This window comes from Pangasianodon hypophthalmus, chromosome 26, assembly GCF_027358585.1.
Source record: "Pangasianodon hypophthalmus isolate fPanHyp1 chromosome 26, fPanHyp1.pri, whole genome shotgun sequence".
In the NCBI taxonomy this organism is placed as follows: Eukaryota; Metazoa; Chordata; class Actinopteri; order Siluriformes; family Pangasiidae; genus Pangasianodon; species Pangasianodon hypophthalmus.
Genome location: NC_069735.1, coordinates 14,117,729 through 14,136,789, shown reverse-complemented (window position 1 = coordinate 14,136,789; position 19,061 = coordinate 14,117,729). Strand labels below are relative to the sequence as shown.

General features: G+C 40.1%; 2 protein-coding genes across 7 annotated transcripts in view; both read left to right on the top strand.

Moving 5' to 3' along the window:
* pibf1 (progesterone immunomodulatory binding factor 1) overlaps positions 1 to 4,775 on the top strand; it is a 33,550-nt gene extending 28,775 nt beyond the window's left edge. For 4 of the 6 annotated variants that reach the window (XM_053229984.1, XM_053229986.1, XM_053229983.1 and 1 more), the window contains exons 16-17: positions 318 to 402; positions 3,401 to 4,775. In XM_053229984.1, coding sequence (XP_053085959.1) covers positions 318 to 402; positions 3,401 to 3,682 — 367 coding nt within the window. In that variant the 3' untranslated portion in view covers positions 3,683 to 4,775. The remainder of the gene's footprint in view (positions 1 to 317; positions 403 to 3,400) is intronic. The other 2 variants (XM_026932388.3, XM_034300346.2) reach the window with 2 other exon arrangements.
* A 135-nt stretch (positions 4,776 to 4,910) lies between these two features.
* klf5a (Kruppel-like factor 5a) lies at positions 4,911 to 14,517 on the top strand. The gene is made up of 4 exons (XM_026931668.3): positions 4,911 to 7,826; positions 9,364 to 10,234; positions 11,019 to 11,078; positions 12,961 to 14,517. Exons 1-4 carry the CDS (start codon positions 7,710 to 7,712, stop codon positions 13,137 to 13,139), a joined length of 1,227 nt encoding a protein of 408 aa, XP_026787469.2. The 5' UTR covers positions 4,911 to 7,709; the 3' UTR covers positions 13,140 to 14,517.
* The last annotated feature ends 4,544 nt before the right edge of the window (positions 14,518 to 19,061 follow it).

Genomic DNA, 19,061 nt, shown 5'->3' with positions numbered 1-19,061 from the left:
CAGGAGAGAAGCGTGGGATACAAATGTTTTACGAACTAACTGGATTCTCATGAACACCACATTTCTCGTGTAAATGCACATGTGAATGATTTACGAAAAAAATTGTTTGTATCCAGCTTGATAAATGAGGCCCATTGTCTGTAGTTTAACTCGGGTTAAAGTATTGGCCTCATTTGTCTTTTGAAATCTGTTTTAGTGTAGGATTAATAATTCTGTTGTACTTTTTTTTGTTTGTTTTTGTTTTTTTGTACTGTACTTTTTTTTTTTTTCATTTTATTGGAATTTAATGACAATACAACTTTGATTTCTTTCCATAGTGCACTGAAGAAAGAAAGGGCATCTTTGCTGCAGGTGAAAAACAACATGGCTGCCGATCTGGAGCGGCTCCTGAGCCACAGAGAGGTAACGGCTGACTCGGCACATTGGAAAATGCGCCTAGGGGATAGTGCGTTGCATCATCCAGGGAGGTGTTGTCGTGTAATTTGGTACAAGCCTCTGATCTAGATCAAATTAAGGATTTGTTTAGGGTTCAGCTCAGGTTATGCTGGTCAGTATGAATCCAGTTAAAAGAGAAAAGAACTGTTGTGAAATTTTGCCATCATGTGTGTGTCAGACACAGTGAGCATAAAAAAAAACAAAATACAAACGAGATGCTGCTATTGGAAGCGCCTGGAGTGTTTCAGTGGAACTGCTGCCCAATCATACACACACAGTTGCCTCTGGGTGTTTTCTCTTTGTTGTGCAGACACCGTGGGCTGACATGCAAAATGCCAGTCACACATTAGTGACTTCAGGCCTCTGCTCAAACAAGTCTTTCTCTTTCACAACGTCACATTGGTGCTTAATTAACGAGATCTGGCACTGGGAAGGATGATGCATATGCAATACCAGAGTATGTCACCATACAGTTTGCCCAACAGCACTTGCCTTCACAAGAATGTTTTTAATGTTGCCATTATTTGCACGCGAATGACCGGAGAAGAATTCCCTTTATTTATTTATTTCTTTTTTTTTTTTTTTTTTTTTTTTTTTGTATGCAGAAGGCAACTGGAAATTCCTGTTGCACCGCTTAACAGGTTCTCATGAATTCACCCTGTGTGATCGCTCTGATTCGGATCTAATCGTTTTTGTCAGGCTGCTTGCGAATGCAAGACTTAAGACTAAGCAATAATAATAATAATAATAATAATAATAATAATAATACAAAATAATCCAATAGTAATCCAAAATCTGCTGTGCTCATTTTTCATTCATTACTGAACATAATTCCCTCGCCACTGCACCTTCGCCAAGCCTGAGAAAGAAGCTCATAACACATTTGTGAAATTTGGAGCTATTTTGAACCAAACATTCCCCTCCCACCAGCACGGCCACTGCTGCTGCTGGCGCAGCCTTTGCAGAGTGCACAACTTCCAGTGGCATGTTGGCATAAAGCACGCAGTCCTCGCGGACAGCTGCTCGCTCGCACAGCGCTTTAACATGCCAGCGCATATGGTGGCTGAGTGATAAATAGAAATATTAAATGACCCCTGACATGCACACAACCAGGCACATCTATATTCATCACCGAAGGGTGCTGGATGTTCTAGCATGAAGAAATAGTGTATGAAGGTTTGTGACAAAAACCGAGTCGAGAGTCGTGTCATTTCCTGTAGTTTTAAAGTCATATTGTGTTCACCTTTTATGCATGATCTCATCAATGTCACTTTAGTTTTAATACGCAATCAAAATGACAGACATTTTGGCATCTTTGGGGAAAAAAAAAAAAAAAAAAAAGAGACAGTTTTTTTCAACTCTGATTTCCATGTGGTTTGGAAGCATTACACTGAAACATGTCACATCATTGAGCTGATTCTATTCTCAGGTACCTTTTGATTGATTGATACAAATCATGCAAGAACAAAAATGACCACGTTAGAAAGAAAAAGTGGCGCTTTGCAAAACGTCAGCGTGTTATTTATTTTCCTTTTCAGAGCTGGGTAATATCAACATTTCTCAACACAACCACAGAAAAAGTGAAAAAAGTGAAAGTGTTTCATTTCTGTTTACAGTATGTCTGGGATATTCTGTAGGTGCAGTAAAATGCTGGTGGTAAGGTTATGGTAAATTGCTAACACGATAAAGCAGCTAAACAAATATGAATAAAATGAAAAGAAATGAGAGTTTAATATACATGTGCAGATGTGTGATGTAAGGAGTGTGAAGTATGGATTAACACCTAAATGATAAAATAAAAATCAGTAAATATAAATTGCGTTTGATTATCAAACAGCATGTGTGGCAGTCTGGGACAAAAGACCTTTGAATGTAGCTGTGGCTGAATTATGGAAGACAAAAAAATGACCAAAATTGGGATTTTTCTGCCAACAATATACTTTAACATTTCTACTTTAAGAAAGCATAGATATATTTCGATTATCAAATTGGTAACATTTTCATTTTCCATTATAAATTATAATTTTTACATTTACAAATTACAGCAGTGTTGATGTTGCAGTAAAGTAGATTAGGTTATAAATGTAGAAGTAGACGGAGCATTGCTCAGAGGAATTAAAGTGAAATTTTAAACCCTAATCTGATTGGATTAGTTTTACATTGCGAGGTGGGATGATGTAATTATTGCTGGAGTCCTAATAGTCCTGTCTCTTTCAGGCATGTCAGTAAGTTTTTACGCATTGTGCACGCGCACGTCTGGAAACATTTCGCCGTATTGTCCCTTCTATTAAACGACCTGTAGAAATAACACTTGCGGAGGATTTAGGTAAGTTATTGAGTTCCTACCGCAGGTTTGGCCTACAGACACATGATCGAGTGTGGCCACGCCCACTACAACAACGGGTAATAATAAAGTTCAAAGCAGTCGGTTATATGTGTTACGCATTATATTTTAGTGTGCTGAACGTGTGTACATCGTGAACACGCGCCCATCACTTATCCTGAGCGAATCGATCATTAATAGTTCATTCAGTAACATTACATCTAGAAATCTTATCCTGTCTGAATAGTGCTTATGACACCATTTTCCGTTCAGGAAAGTCTGTAGTTTGGAGATTTTATATATAGTAGAAAATTCTGTCCATGCCGAAACTCTGTTTGTTCCCTGGTTCCTGCACTCTCATTTGTACACGACAGAGATTTAAAATCTGGAATATAAATCGGTGTTGAATATTAAACTCCTTGCCTAACCCTAACCCTGACTGTAAGCTTAGTCATACAGCAATAGAGATGACTAAGTGACAGATATGAATGGATTATCAGGGTCAACAGTGAGTTACTTACACACATTGTAAAGGTTTAGGTAACTTCATTGTCACTCATTTTGACTCAGCTGAAAGCAGAGTTTAGGTCTGCCTCACTGATGAATTTACCTGTCCTCTGATTGCATGCGTCTTCCTCATAGGAGTTGTCTGCGATGAAGCAGGCGCTGGTCAGCATGCGCTCACGGCAGAACCGAGAGCCTGAACCGGAGCTCAGCAGCAGCAGAGCAGTGGAACGGAGGCCCAGAGAACTCAGCAGAACAGCAGACGGGGAGCAGAACCAACTCCGACCCAAACCTACAGTGTTTGTGAGTGCAGACGAACTCTGTATAATAAACAATACAAACGATAATGTTAATGTGAGCACAAAATGGCTTCCTGCCACAAGACCTGTAGCTCAGTCTAACAGACAGAGTCATAAATGAAAAGAAATGAATATTAATAAAAATATACACACAGTAAACACAATTTGTGCTTTTTCACAGGTTTTGATGTTAGAATCGTAGTGCTGATGGTTACTTTAAAACCGCGCTGTTGAAAGCTGAATGCTGGTTGGTCAGAAGGTCTCGAGTAAGGTTTATATTAATACATTACTGTTTCTATAGTAACAACTTACACCAAGACTTCAATTACAGACACGATACATAAACAGATTTTAAAAATGTGATGAAGTTTTCTGTAAGCAGATGATAATTTAACATCTGTGGAAGGAAGTATCAGCGCTTTGTAACCATCAGAGGCAAAGCTGTAACAGAGGGAAATTCTTCAGCACAGAGGAGTTTATGCCTTGTGATGACGTGACCGTGGCTGTGGTGTTTTTGTTTTTTTTTTTGGTCTATTAACTTCACGAGACAGAGAGAGAAAAAAAAAGAGGCTGGTGAGAAAATGACTGTTTATAGCTGCTATAATGTAAGTGGTAACGGGAGCTAATTTTCTCAACACTAAATGTACCTGTAACTTTTTTTTTTTTTTTTTTTGAGTATCATGATGTAATAATTTGTGCATGTAAGGCCTGATCATGTTCACTGTGAATATTCAGAGTGATCTGAGCTTTGAGACTCAACTCTGTGAAGGAATGCTTCCAATACAAAGCTAATATTGAATCTGGCTAATAATTTGTGGTTTAAAAAAAAAAGGATGTGATTCTTGTATTACCCGTGGACCGTTTCACGTCAGCTTTCGTACTATTTCTAGTAAACCTGTAATTGGCTTGAGGTTGTTTGCTTATGGCAGGCCGGGATTTCGAACCTTTTATGAAACCTCAATACGTAGCAAAGTTCAAAGGAACAGCCAAAATAGCTTGTTTTCTCTCTTTCACAGACCAATAAAGAAGTTCCTGAGTGGCACAGAAAGCTCAAGGCGAAGTCCAAATGACCAGCGGAGACTTGTTTTACCAGAGGAACGCAACGTACAGGTTTTATTTATGGGCACCGGAATTCACTTTGTGTACAGTGTGTTTTGTACTTGTAAAAAAATCTCATTTTAAATTAAAAAGAATGCAATTGTTTTTTTTATTGCTGTGGAAGTGGAATCTGTTTGGATCTGTGATTACAGGAGCATTATTTGTGTCATGATTGTACTCTGTGTGTGTATGTGTGTATGTGTGTATGTGTGTGTGTGTGTGTGTGTGTGTGTGTGTGAGAGAGAGAGAAAAGCCATTTGAAGATGGCTTAAGGAAGAAGAGCGCTCTTTTGTCTGTTGAGGTTCATTGTAACAGGAGTCTCCGGCCTCTTCTTTTTAATCGGGAAGGCGCTACACACAGTAATGTTTATAAATAGCCAGAGCCTTGCATGCCATAAGACTCGTCTGTCTCCTCTTCTCTCGGTCAGTAGTAGTAGTGGGAGGAGGCAATCTGCTTCGATCCTTATCATTCAACATTTTTTTGGGGAAAAAAAAAGCATATAAACATCATCTCAAAATGTATTTGTTTATTTATTTTGTTGTGAAATACACGTTAAGTACATTACAAGTGATTTTGACACTATAATGGATTACAGTTGTCCATGCACCAAAAACATTTTCCATTTTCCTACATTGCAACAATGTATTAATACTTTCCAGATTGTTTTCTGCATGGGATGTCTACTTCTGACAAATGTCTTATTACAAAAAAGGAAAAAAAAAGTATTCACTCATTCATTGCACATTTTATGTAGTGAATTGCTCCATGTTTGTTTCTCAGCTTTGGCATCTCTGCCCAGAAATTTGACATCAAGCTCGGTTATGTCCTAAACTGCACACTGTAGTTCAAAAATAAGATACAAAAATACCTGAAACTAGACCAAATGGGAAACAAGTTCACTGTGGTGCGCACACATTTCTGATTTGCGATGTCTGTAGTACGCCTTTTTTGTCTTTGTCTAGTGCGTTCCAATCTATCTTCCCTTTTCACCCTTTAATCACCCTTTTCCTTTTCTAATCTTTGAAATATATTGTACAACAGAAATGGTTCTGTACATCATAAAACAGTCTGCACTTACACTTTCCCTTTGTTTGCCATAGCCTGTGTTTGAACGAATTGATTTGATTTAATTCTGATTGTTTGCTTTAAAACAAGATCTTAGTGGCCACGGATTATTTTTAAACTATCCCTAAGAAACGCCACCCATGGACTTGCTTTTTCCACCTGCAACCACCTTCTACAGCTAGCTGATTTGGATGCATTACCACCTTAACTACAATGTTGATTTTTTTTTTTTTTAAAGTGAAATTAAACTCAACCCATCTGACATCATGGGAAAACTAAAATAATTCCATTCTTTTAACCACAAATCTGTGATGACTCTAAATTTGAAAAGAAACTATAGTTAGATCAACATTTAAACATGGTATCATTAGCTAGCTATTGTGCTTTAATGCCTATTAATTACTTCTATCCAAACACCATCGTGAACTACGTACCAGTCAGTGCAGTGTGACGTCAAGACCCTACAGTACACACCTAGAGTCACTATGGCAACCTGTGATGGTGTAAGATACTGTTTTGACATAAACTTTTGGATGTAGGTTGACGCATACTATGTTGTAGGCGGTGGTGATATGGTGAAAGTCATATCTTTACGCTTGGAGATAGTTTATTGATGCACAATACATCGCACATGTCACCAGGGATTCATTTTGAGAAGTGATGCAAGCGAATATCACCCAGTTACATTTTTGAAAAATAACCTCCATGCAGCCCCATTTTTATCTATCTATCTATCTGTCTATATCTCTATTCTTTTTATTTTACACACCACCTTTGTTGTACTGGTAGTATTTTATATCAGACCTACCGTCCCAATTTGGGCAAAACAAAATGTGCAGAGTTAACGAAACAGTAAATTTGAGTTTATAATTGTAGGCCATTGTCTTCATATTTAATTATATTGTATTAAATAGGATGTTCCATTAGTAGTATCTCACTGCTGCTTTTGGTATCAGCCATGGTAGACATATTTATCACCATCCTGATCGAAATGTTATTTGTTTAGTGGCTGGAGATTGTGAGTTTGAGTCCCATCCGTGGCTGTTGTATCTCTGGGGGGGGTACTCTCTGTCCTCTCTCAACCACAGCGACACTAGCCAATCGTACGCCTCTGTGAGGTCATGTATGTGGAAGGGGGCGGATAGCGCTTTCCTCCAAGTGTGTTACTCAGCATGAGCAGCAGTTTGGGAACACGTGTCTCACAGGAAGCACGCGTTAACCTTCACCCTGAAACCCCCGAGGGTGGTAGCTCTCCTGCCATAGGGGAGCACTGCCTGCTGGCAACTGGTGGAAAATTCAACAAAAAATATTTCTTTATTTGGACCACCAGAAAATAAAGGAAATAGTGGAACTGTATTACGAAAAACAGTATGTTTCATATTCTTTTTTTTTTTTTTTTTTTTTTTTGGGATCTAACCTTTTATTTAGGAAATAATGTAACAAAAAAGGAGGATTAAAAATACATTAAAAATAGATTTAATTTAAGCATCCAATCAGCATGGACACCTGATATACTGCAGGCAGGACTACAGAAGTGCTTTAATGATGAAGGACACATCATCATATATCATATCATCATAGTCTGTACAAGTGAGGGTTTTTTTTATTTTTATTTATTTATTTGTAGCTGCTCGTTAGTGCGCTAGTGTGTGATTTGTGTGATCTGAGACACGCGCAGCTCCAGCAAAAGCTCTGAGAGGTGTAGCTGCTTCACTTTCCTAATCTCGGGTGCCACGCCCCGCCCATTCAGCAGCCTCATATCACCGAGGCCCTGAGACGAGAGGAGGCAGAAACCGGGATATCCGCCGTGAGCACGAGCGCGTATACACACTCACACACACTCACACACACGCACGCACGCAGAAGCACGCACACTCGCGCGTGCACTCGGTCCATGCGCCACGCACTCGTCTCGCTCCTCCGCCGCACGTCTGTAAAGAAAGCGTAATTTGTTCTGCGGACGCCGTCCATCGTAGCGGGCCGTTATGGCAGCCACGCTGTTAACGGGACACGAGGACTTTCTGCCGCTGATGAAAGGCTTTCAGGAGGAGTCCGTTCTGTTCACCGACACCGACAGGGGACTGGCCAACGAATACGCGCAGGTAATCCCAATCCCAATCCCAATCAGAATCATAATAATCATCTTTTTTTTTTTTTTTTTTTTTTTTTTTTTTTTTTTTTTAGAAACATCATGTCTTATTGAACACTGTCTTGCATGAAAGATCAGAGGTGTGTCCTTGTCTCATGTCTGAGACGCATGTCTGTTTCCCGTGCCATGATGCGTCCTTGTTTATTTCACCACTCGGGATTTCCCCGCGTGTGTTTATACGTGTGTTTATGGCTGTGTGTTTATGTGTGTGTGTTTACGTGCGTGTGTGTTTATATGTGATGATGCGGGTTCACGGTGGAGTCTCGGGGTCTCTTGGCCACTGAAACCACCACCAACAACATCTGATTCCTCCCCGCCGCCTCGCCCTCACACGTTCCTCCAGGCGATCCTGGAGTGAAACTTCCGAGCAACCGTGAAACAGAACAGCTGGACGTCTAAAAGTCCAAAAATAGCCCGTGCACTTGAGGAGCGCAGACCCGACATTCCGGGTGTCACCCCGGCGCAGGCGCAGGCGAACAAGCCGCGGGTTTGATTGGCCATTTCCCGCTGATTGCGCTCTAATGATAATTGGCTGAGGTTTATATGGAAAAGCTGAGTGTGTGAGGCTGTGAGTGTGTGTTTGTGTGTGTGTGAGTGTGTGTGTGTGAGTGAGGGAGTGAAGCTGCAGGTTTCCGCGCGTCAGCAAAGTCTGTTTTGGGCCCGCGGTATGTATGAGCTCTGTTTTACAGTGCAGGGGGGAATGTAGCGGATACCTACTGAAGGCTGTGTGATAAATGTTTGCCTGCTGACTGCAAAAACCCAACAACCTCATCCGTCCCTCATCATAGTTTAGGTATGATTGCAGCACAAAATGTAGTCGTGTGCCGGGTTCCCTATAGTCTGGTCAATTTTCAAGTCCCGCTGGACCTTTTGGAATCCTCTGCACTTATATTGGCTCTGAACTGAGGGTTAAGGGTTAAGGGGGAGCGCTTGAGGGTTAAGCGTCTTGCTTAAAGACCAAACAGTGGCAGCTTGGCGGTGTTTGGATTTGAAGTCGCAATCTTCCAATCAGTAGCCCACTGAGCCACCACCTCGATTCCACGTCCACACGTTTTCGTTTCAAAGTTATACTGGAAAAGGAGTGCTGATGTGTTTGTGACTGTGTTACACATCTATTTTAAAACTTTCCCTGCTGTTCTACATGCATATTTATGCCCAAGTGTTCTCTGCGTCACCTGCTACACACATAGCATGCATTCCGGTCTGCTCATGAAATTCAGCTGCAAATCATATCAGAGATACATACAGTAATTTGTTAAATTATAACCAGTTCGACGCTAAGAATTTACAAATCTCTGTCAGGACTACGGAACATTATCTGAGAGTTACTGAAAGGTTCTTCAAGATTTGTGTTCCCAAGTTAGACAAAATCCTTCGATCATTGCTGAAACGAGCAGCGTATGCATTCCACCTGTCATGAAATCATCATTCTTTGACATATCCTTGTCTGCAGGTGTTTAAAACGAGATCTCTGCTGTTTTTCCCTCCAGGCAAAGCTAGAGATGGACAAATACCTGACACCTCAGCTGCAGGATTCCCTGGCAGTCAAGAAGCAGTGCCAGGATAGCTCCTCTGTGGAGTTTTTCTGCGATGAACAGGGCTCCCCTTACAGCATCAACATGAATGTGTACCTACCTGACATCGCCTACCTGCGTGGTGGTCTGTGCCGCCCATCCCGGCCCTCTGTCCCCAGCCAGGTGAAAAGCAAGCCAGTGAGCTCGACCTTCTCTTCAGGCCCAGACTGTTCCGTCCCTCCCACTCTTCCTGACTTCACTACCATCTTCAGCTCGCCCTCGGCACCATGCGCGACCATGGATGCAGGTGACGCTTCAAATGGCGTGTTCGTCAAGCAGGAGATGCCCTCTTTTGAGCTTCCCCAGGATGGCCATCTGTTCCAGCTGCTCAGCTCGGACCTTGACGTTCCCATTCAGGCCGTTTCGGACTCTCACGCCCATGCCATGTCGTCAGAGGTGCCCTCCTTCCATGACCTGCACTTAGCAGCCACACAGACTGCCACTAAGCCGTACTGCGCCATGCCCACGCCTGCGTACCCGCTCGCCCCCTCGGGTCACTTCGCCCAGGGCCACACGCAAGTCAAAGCGCCCTACCTTCCTCCCTCGCCGCCCACCTCCGAGCCGGGCAGCCCAGACCGGCAGAAAGAGCTGCTGCACAACCTGACGCCACCGCCGTCTTACGCCGCCAGCATTGCGTCCAAAATGGCTGGCCATATGCCCGCTCATCAAGCACCCACATCCACACGAGCGCCCGCGACCACCAGCGCCGGGGTCATGCCTGTCCGATACAACCGCAGGACAAATCCCGACCTCGAGAAGAGGCGGATACACCACTGTGACTTCCCAGGTATGGAGAAGTAGTACTTCATTCTTAACATGGTCACACTACTGCTCTACTGCTCACACTACTGAGGCCGTACCTTGAATTTCGAGAAATTAAAATTTTTCTATAACAGCAAAGGCAGTGTTGTTGCTATAGTCTGAGTTAAACAAAATCCAACTGTCGTTTGAACAGCTGGAACAGTTTTTAGGCCCAAAACCATCAAATTGTAGATACCATCCACTGCAGTCCTTCACTTACTAAGTGTTATGTTTAGGAGCTGTTTCATATTCAGGTGTATGTTTATAAAGCACACTGATCGCCCTTCCACTCTCCTGCCTTTATCCGAGCACTCTCTGCCTTTTTCTCTTGCGCTTCCTCACCAAGACCGATCCACTGTTGAATAATTCAGGCCCGGGCCAAAGCCTTTTAACCAGGCCTCTGAATTAATGCGAGGGAGCTGACGTCAGCCCCCCGATTGTTATTGAATCCTGTTGCATCAAATTGACCGACCAGATTGTAAAACAGGCAAGCCTCATGACACCATTAATAGTGCATTTACGCTAAGCAGTTCATCTGAAACGCCACGCTCCGCCATTTAGAAGCCATCACCGCTTCACTGAACGGGAGGAGGGGGAGGTTTTACAGCTAACAAGATGAGATTGGTTTTAGCTTCTCAAATGGAATGGAAACATTACTGAAGCCAAAGAAAATGTTCCCACTTAGTTTCCTTTTGAGTTTACTATTGATGTGACTTGCCCTGTTAATTTCCTCCATTCATAGTGGTGTTTTTTTATTTTTATTTTTACAGGTTGCAAGAAGGTTTACACCAAGTCCTCGCATCTGAAAGCTCATCTGAGGACGCACACTGGTAAGAACTTCTCCCCCTCTCAACCCCACCCCAAATTGAAGCTGGGTTTTTATTTGGGCCTGTCGCAGCAGCGCCGCTTCTTTATTTTGGGTGTTTCGGGTCATGTTGCTAGGCAGGAGGGAGCTCTCTGGCATGCCCTCGCATTCATTCCCGCATGCTGCCTGAAAGCTATCCCACACCATCGACTCGATATGAGATTTTGACGGTTTGGTTCGAATCAACTTGAAGTTCTGCAGAGCACAAACATTCGAGCCTTCGAGTCTCTGAACATCTGGTGTCGCAACCTCTGTTGTAAAATTCAGGAGTAAAATTGACGCGCCACGCAGCGTGACCTTGAGCGTATGGAGGGAAAACAAACACAGCAATCGGCACTTGTTAGACCGTTTTTCTAAGAACGGACTTTATGACAGCAAACAAGCCATAAATCTAAGTGTCAGCTTGCTTTGGCCCTCAACTCGCAGTGAGATTACTCCTGACGTGACCATAACAATAAATCTCGATTCTCTACAGATTTTAAAAAAGCTAATTTAAAAGGAATATATATATATACAGTCCATGAATGATTGTACGTAAACCAAACAGACTTCTATTCTTTCTCTCTTCCTCTCTTTTATGTCTCCTAAGTCTTGTGTAGTCATTAATGTTGTCATAGCAGTGACACACACACACACACACACACACACACACACACACAGTCGTTGTGTTGTAAAAGGAACTAAATTATCCCTGCTAACTTCCAAACTGTTTGGGAGTCCACATTATCCTCCTCATCAGCGTCTATTAAACAGGCTATTTGAACTGGTACAACAAGGAGGACAGGTTTTTTTTTTCTCTGTCTCTCTCTCTTTCTCTGTCTATCTTTTTTTTTTCCTCTTTATGAAGCTTCTCTACTGTCTGAAAGAGGCTTTACAATGGCTAATCACCTGAGCTACACTTTAATTCTCCGTGTCTCAGGAGAGAGGGGGAAGAAGCCCCCCAGGCACGCCATGTGCCGAGATGAGCTCGCCAAAACAAGTCATTACAAGATTCCTCATCTGGGACTCCCTTCACCTGTGCCCGAGCGCCACACATACACCTTTTACTTACCGTTTACGCCTAATTATCTTTCAGGCTCTTATACAGAACCTTTCATACATTACAGGTTAATCTAACTTTTAACACTGATTAACTTCAGTTCCCGAACGAGTTCAGTTGTGTCTGAATGTAGCACCTGGCTCTAATCTTTAAAACGAGGCTTAGGTTATGTAGCAGCTTTTTATCTTCTCTTTCATCAGCATTCTTCTTCTTTTTCTTCTTCTTTTTCCTCATGTGATGAAAATTGTTCAGAGCTGTTTTCATCACAGGCTGGATAAACCTGTCAAGGCTTACGTTGTATTTCTAGGCCAAGTCTCATTCTTTACCGGCGTGGCATTAAAAAAAAACAAAACACAACAGATTATCAGACGGGACCCGTTTCAGAGAGAAGACGCTTTGTTTGGTTTTCGCAGAACTGACTTTAAAACACTGAGCCCTGCGCTTGGGAAAGACAAACACTGCGTCGTGGCAGTCTTTTTCTTCGACAGACTTTGCATTTGATCTTGACAAGCCGGCCTTTAGCACGCTGCATATCTCTGTTTGGAAAAAAAAAAAAACATTTATCTCGGAGGTTGGAGTTGAACGTGTAGGTGTAAGGCATTGTGTGTACAGGTGTTAGTCAATGTGGTTACTGACATGGAACAAAACAAAAGGAGACAACATGACCTCTGATCACATTTTTCAAATCGTATATAGCGTCTGCTTAAAAAAAAAAAAAAGGGATCGTTGTTCATATGGAGTCATGGAATTTTTCGCTGAATCTGAAGTTTATTGTTTCGTGGGGTTTTTTTTGTTGTTGCTGTTCTAGGCGAGAAGCCATACAGGTGCACATGGGAAGGGTGTGACTGGAGATTCGCTCGTTCTGATGAGCTGACGCGCCACTTCCGCAAACACACGGGAGCTAAGCCGTTCCAGTGTGCCGTGTGCAGCCGCAGCTTCTCCCGCTCCGACCACCTCGCCCTGCACATGAAGAGGCACCAGAACTAATCACTAAACACTTCCCACACTTCTTTTACACCTACATGCATTTATATAGGGAATTACTGTATTCACACACAACACACTGACAATCACGTTCATTCACACACACACACACACAGTTAATTGTTCATTTGAAGAGACACTAGAACAACACACACATGTGTACTAGGACGAGCCTTCTGTCTGAGGGTGAACGTTTTCCTCTCACGTGTTTGAACAAGCTCTGAGCTCCTGACTTTATTGCTACAACATGGCCAAGATTACTTTTTTTTTTTTTTTTTAAATCATCTTCCACATACACTCTTTATTAGATCTGATCCTGTCACTTTTATACGGTACTTAAACATGCATCGGCTCGGAAGGAATCCGACAGACTGCTTTAGCTTTTTAATGCTAGCGTTTGTACGATTTGAGGACACGGTTGATGGCTGTAACTTTTTAAAAAGCAAAAAAAAAAAACAGCTGCGTTCGTTTGTTGGCACTCATTCAATAAAGACTGCTGCTGTCTCTTAAACCTACACTGCCAGTAAAAAGCTTTCATGCTATACTTATGGTGTAGGATTTTCAGTTAAACTTTAAGTGGACTTCTTTTAAGGAAAATGGATGAGTGAATGGACAAATGTATGTTTGTCTCTGACTCTTTCTGAATCTTTTATCTAAAGCAGGGACTCGCAAACTTTTTGCAGTCAGAGACCCCTTTAACTGTAAAAGACAAATAAAATAAATACGTTTTCACAACCATAATCCAACAAATATTACACACATTATTCAATTGTGTACAGTAATTTTTCAGATATAATTGGAGCCATTGAGTTTTGAACTTTCAGCCAATTGAATTTTGTCACATTTTATTAAAATCGTCATTAGATTCATGTCGCCATTATTTATAGGCATAGCAACTTTTTTATGTGGTGATTTCCACAAAAATCAGAGGCCTGACGAAGCTTTTGAGGTTCCCTGGACCAAACTTTGAGATCTAACTTACCAACTTACCCTCCAAGTGCACCTGAGTTTAATAAAGCACTTATTACGCACCTAATTCAGTCAGTTCATTCATTCTTAAATCCAGATTTAGATTTTGATGTAACACTTGAGTATTTTTGCTTATTTCAATGCAACATCTGGACCCTAACATTCATTCCAGATGTTTAGAAGCTTTTCCCTGGCAGTGTGAATATATTCATATAAAAAAACATTGTTTTTTTTTTAACTTTGAAAACTTCTCAAACATCATTTTCCCCTGACATCTTGTTGCATTGCAATGAACAAGTTCTCCCTTCTCATCCGTTGCTAACAAAACAGTTCGTTCATGTTCTGCTTTACCCAGAATTCCATGGGTAGAGATGGTGCACAAAGCTAGGACTTTTTTTTTTTTTATTTTTTTTTTAATAAACTGTCTGGAACTGGAATTAACAAAACGATTTCTCTTCGTGTTTGAAATCTGTAAAAGCGCACTATGAACCGCAGGCCGCTTTTGTTTTGCACTTGAATCAGACTGGAAATGGGTTCGATTGTCACTGGATCAAGTACTGTTTAAACTGGACTCCTCGAGTATAAATCCAATCACTCCGTTTAGTCCGAGACACACTCTCCGACTGCGAGCTGACGTATTTATAGCTTCTGAAAGAAAGGGATAATAATGTACTTCTACTGAGCTGCAATTACGGCCTGAATTATTGAACGGCCGCATATAAATGGAATGAGAGGGATATTAAAGCGATGCAGACAGCTGGATGATTTGTACAGACCTCCTCACACACACACACACACACACACACACACACACGCACGAGCATGCCGGCCATTTTGTTATTACTGTCACTGGTGCGTTAGCTTGAATGTATAAGACCGCACAAACTGTTCTGTCCAAGTAACACCACAGGAACACATTTCATCTTCAAGTGCCTTCTGGGGTTTTCTTTCTGTTAACAGGTTTTTAGAACAAAAAATAATAATAAAATAAAGCTACAATGTTTACTCTTGGCAGCGATTTGGTTACCCACGACAGCAGCCTTTTTCATTTCTTGTAAAAGAGGGCTACCTGGTTCTTCCTGTAAAAATTAACTTATTTATTTCATAGGCTTCATGAAGTGAAATTTGACAAATGGGACTTTTTTTGTGTAACTACCTTATTGTAAATATTCTTCATTTATTGTAAATATTATTTGATTGATTTATTTTGTTGCTCTTTTTTTTTTTTAATGAAATTGAGGGGCACCAACATATTACTCTGCATCTTTGCGGTGTGTCGATTTTTTTTTTTCTTTTTTTTTTTTTTTTGTCGTTGTTGTTTTGAATATTTTTTTATTTTGTACTTATTTTATAGATTCTCAGATGATATTTCTAAATTTGTTGTCTTCAAAATGACAAAAGTTGTTTTTTGCCAACTGAATGAAACAAAACCTAATAAAAAAATCACAGTGACATTTTCACTTGTTTGCTTTTTTCTGTTTTTGGTTTTTAAATTAACTTTATCTCTAAAGTTTTCTTACCTTGGAACTTATCTGCCTTCCACATACAGGGACAAAAAAGCCGCAATCTGTTAACGTAGTAAAGGATAACATAGTTAAGGTGTTTCACTTTTAATCTTTACTTCAGCTCTATAACCCCACCTATATACAACACATATCCGACTGTCAAGTCATGTCCTTATTACTCATTCACTCTCTCTCTCTCTCTCTCTCTCTCTCTCTCTCTCTCTCTCTGTCTCTCTCTCTGTGTGTGTATATATATATATATATATATATATATATATATATATATATATATATATATATATATATATATATAGATACAGTACTGTGCAAGTCTTAGGCACCCTATTTTTTTAGTACAAACTTTGTTATAGATTTTTATTTTATGACTTCTACATTATTGATTCAGTACAAAAACATTTTAGATTCCAGACTTTAGTTTTCCAGCACAAAATGAAATGTTACAGAAAAAGGTTTGTATGTCAGTAAAGAAAGCAGCAGATTCCATAAGAGACACTTTTCAGATAAAAACAGAATGAAGGCTGCTGGGTTTCGCTGCAGAAATAAGAAGCAAGTCGACAGTCAAAGTCTCCAGAAGAACTGTGGCTGCTTCTGCAAGATGCTCAGTAACACTTCCAGCTCATTTCCTTATAAAACTGCACACACTGCACCTGAGAATACTGTTTTTTTTTTTGTTTTTTTTTTAAACCAAAGGGTCATCACACCAAATATTGACTTTGTTTCATTTATTACTGCTCTTTATAGTATTTTTTTTAAATGTAGAAACATTTAATTTCATTATTTTTGAAGGCATCTTTTCTCTACAGCATTTCTGTGCATGTGCCTAAGACTTTTGCACACTACTATATATATATATATTCAGTATACTGGATTGTAAAATCTATAGACAATATTTAATAAATATATTTTACGTTATACAGACTTTTGCTCCTTTTTATCTATGGACATGAAGAAATGAGATCCTAGCAATTGAAAATATCCCGAATATAGAAAAAAATTCTTTATTGTTTCTTAGTGAGATCATTACAAATCCAATATAATATTATTCAGTTTTGAGACACTATTACACATTTTACACAAGCTTCACGTTTTCTTATTCTATTGGTAGATCATTTAATTAAATGCTTAATTTGAAAAGACATCTACCAACAGAACAAGACTAAAGATTAAAATTAGTAAGAGAATGTGTAGAAATATGATTAATAATCTTATATTTGGTTTATTGTAATGCTATAAAAGGAAATACTAGTTAAATTAGACTACAGTCAAGATATTTTCTCTTGCTAAGATGTTTGGAGAATTACAAAAACGATTATTTATAAATGTCACATTTTATGGTGCATATGAGTATCTTCAACTTATATTCTAATAAATAAAATATATAAATATGAGATACATTTTAGATTTTAATGTAATCATATAAACATACTTACCTTTTTTTTTTTTTATTTGTGTTTACATATGAGGAAATTGAAACAGGAAATAGCATTGCTGGCACGTCTGAAATTAACCCTAGCTTAACTGTTAACAACACTTCACAATAAACCATCTATCATACTTTTATACCTGTAATTGTTCTTACATTTGAAGAGAAGAAGAAGCTTTAACCTTTTGGTGGGATAGTATTTTCATCTGCTTACCGCTTCACTGAGTGAACTGAGAACTTCGTTTACAAAATTTGCATCTGAGAAGAAACAGATTCGAAAGTGAAAAAAGAGAGAAAAACATCACGAGAACGCAAGATGTCCAGAGTCCACTGAAACATGTTATCCACTCTCCAGAAATAACTGATCCGCTATATTCTGGAGCACATATTTTTGCCCCAGTAAGTCATATATTGCAATATATTCAAACAGTATGTTTAAAATAAATTTTGGTGGAAATGTACATTTGTTTATATATTGATATACTGTATAATAATAAATATATTGCATAATATTTTCCAAAATATCATAAATAAAATAAATGAAATATTTGTCACACAATGCTGACCTGAGAGTAATGAAGTAATATAAAAGTGTTAAAATGACTTGTCTTTACAAATGGAGCAATATTTTAGTCAACGTTACGTTACGTTCATCTCTTTCTTGGGCAGACATCTTTCTTCAGAAGGATCCCTAAGCAGAAGAAGAGATTTACCATCATCTATTCCTGTAAGGTCACACTGCGAAGAATTAAAAGGATATGTTTCATATTTGAATTCACCTTCAAAGCTCTAGATTCTAAATTTTTGTTTTATAACATCTCTCAAGTGTGTGTTTACAACCTCCCAAATGGTGCTGCTCATGATGTGGCACTTATTAATCAACGCTCGTTTATTTCACTTGCCTGTTGCTTAGGCCTGAGTAAAGAAAAACACGTTGCTGCTGTACATCAAAAGGCAATGACAAAAAATTCTTGAAATAAAAAGTAGCAGAGCAGAAATGGTTGCGCTTGATGGCTGTCAGCAGAAGGAAGAAACTTGCTATTAGTCTGACTTTAAGGTTCACAGGAGAAAGGAAATGCTAGTGATGCAAGTGATGCAAAATGACGCAATATTTGCAATAAATCCTACCATACAGCCATTTTACCCTGGAACCTTCTCACTGGATCAGCTCTGGTTCCAAATGACAAGGATCCCTGACAGTTATCTGGTGTTCAAAGAACAACAGTTACATAACTAGCTTTCTATTTCACCCCACCTATGCATTGATGAGAAATAGTACCACAGTACATGCTACATGCAGCTCTACCACTCGTTTTGCTATTTTAGCCAAATGGAAGTTTTTAGAAACACCCACTATAGTTCATAAGGAGGGACTCCAGCACAAGGGGGAGATCCCACACTCGGCTCTTCAGGGAACCATGGTAGATTCATGAAACAACTTCAACCAAAGGGTATGAAGGCCCAGTTTGCTAGGGGCTCTTACATTTGGGAGTATTTCCAGGACTGCAAGGTAGCATTCCTCAGTTTCCACTTCATTCCAAGGAGCCAAATCCCCAGGCTAGGTGACCTGGCTGGGGGTCACCAAACATTTGTAACAGTAAATCTGCTCTGGGAGGAAGTCATCATTGGCATGAGTCAACTTGGCATCAGGGAAGAGGTCTTCCTGCACCTAGTCAAACCTTTGTCAGATGTGAGACACCACTTCTGTGTGCAGACTCATGGAAATTTATTGAACCCTGAACCCTACCTTTTCTATCGCACCTCTGTCCAAAAGGTAACAAACTTCTTGGGTCAAAACGACAACCTTGTTGTCTGATATCAATGAGGCCTTGAGCCCAAAGGACATTGGGCCAATGGCAGAACTTGAGTATTTATCCATGCTGCATCAGGACCCATAGATCTAATGCAGTCGCTATCCAATGAGCAATGTTTCTGAGCAATGCAATGCCCTTTATGGGTGTGGTCTGTGGGACCCACTAAAAGTGATGTGTGGCCAGTCCGCTTGGC

Bases quoted from the DNA above. Each gene is read 5' to 3' on its own strand.
- klf5a (XM_026931668.3), top strand. From the start codon at position 7,710: ATGGCAGCCACGCTGTTAACGGGACACGAGGACTTTCTGCCGCTGATG. The intron at 7,827-9,363 runs GTAATCCCAATC...TTTTCCCTCCAG, and splicing joins TGGCCAACGAATACGCGCAG to GCAAAGCTAGAGATGGACAA. The intron at 10,235-11,018 runs GTATGGAGAAGT...TTATTTTTACAG, and splicing joins ACACCACTGTGACTTCCCAG to GTTGCAAGAAGGTTTACACC.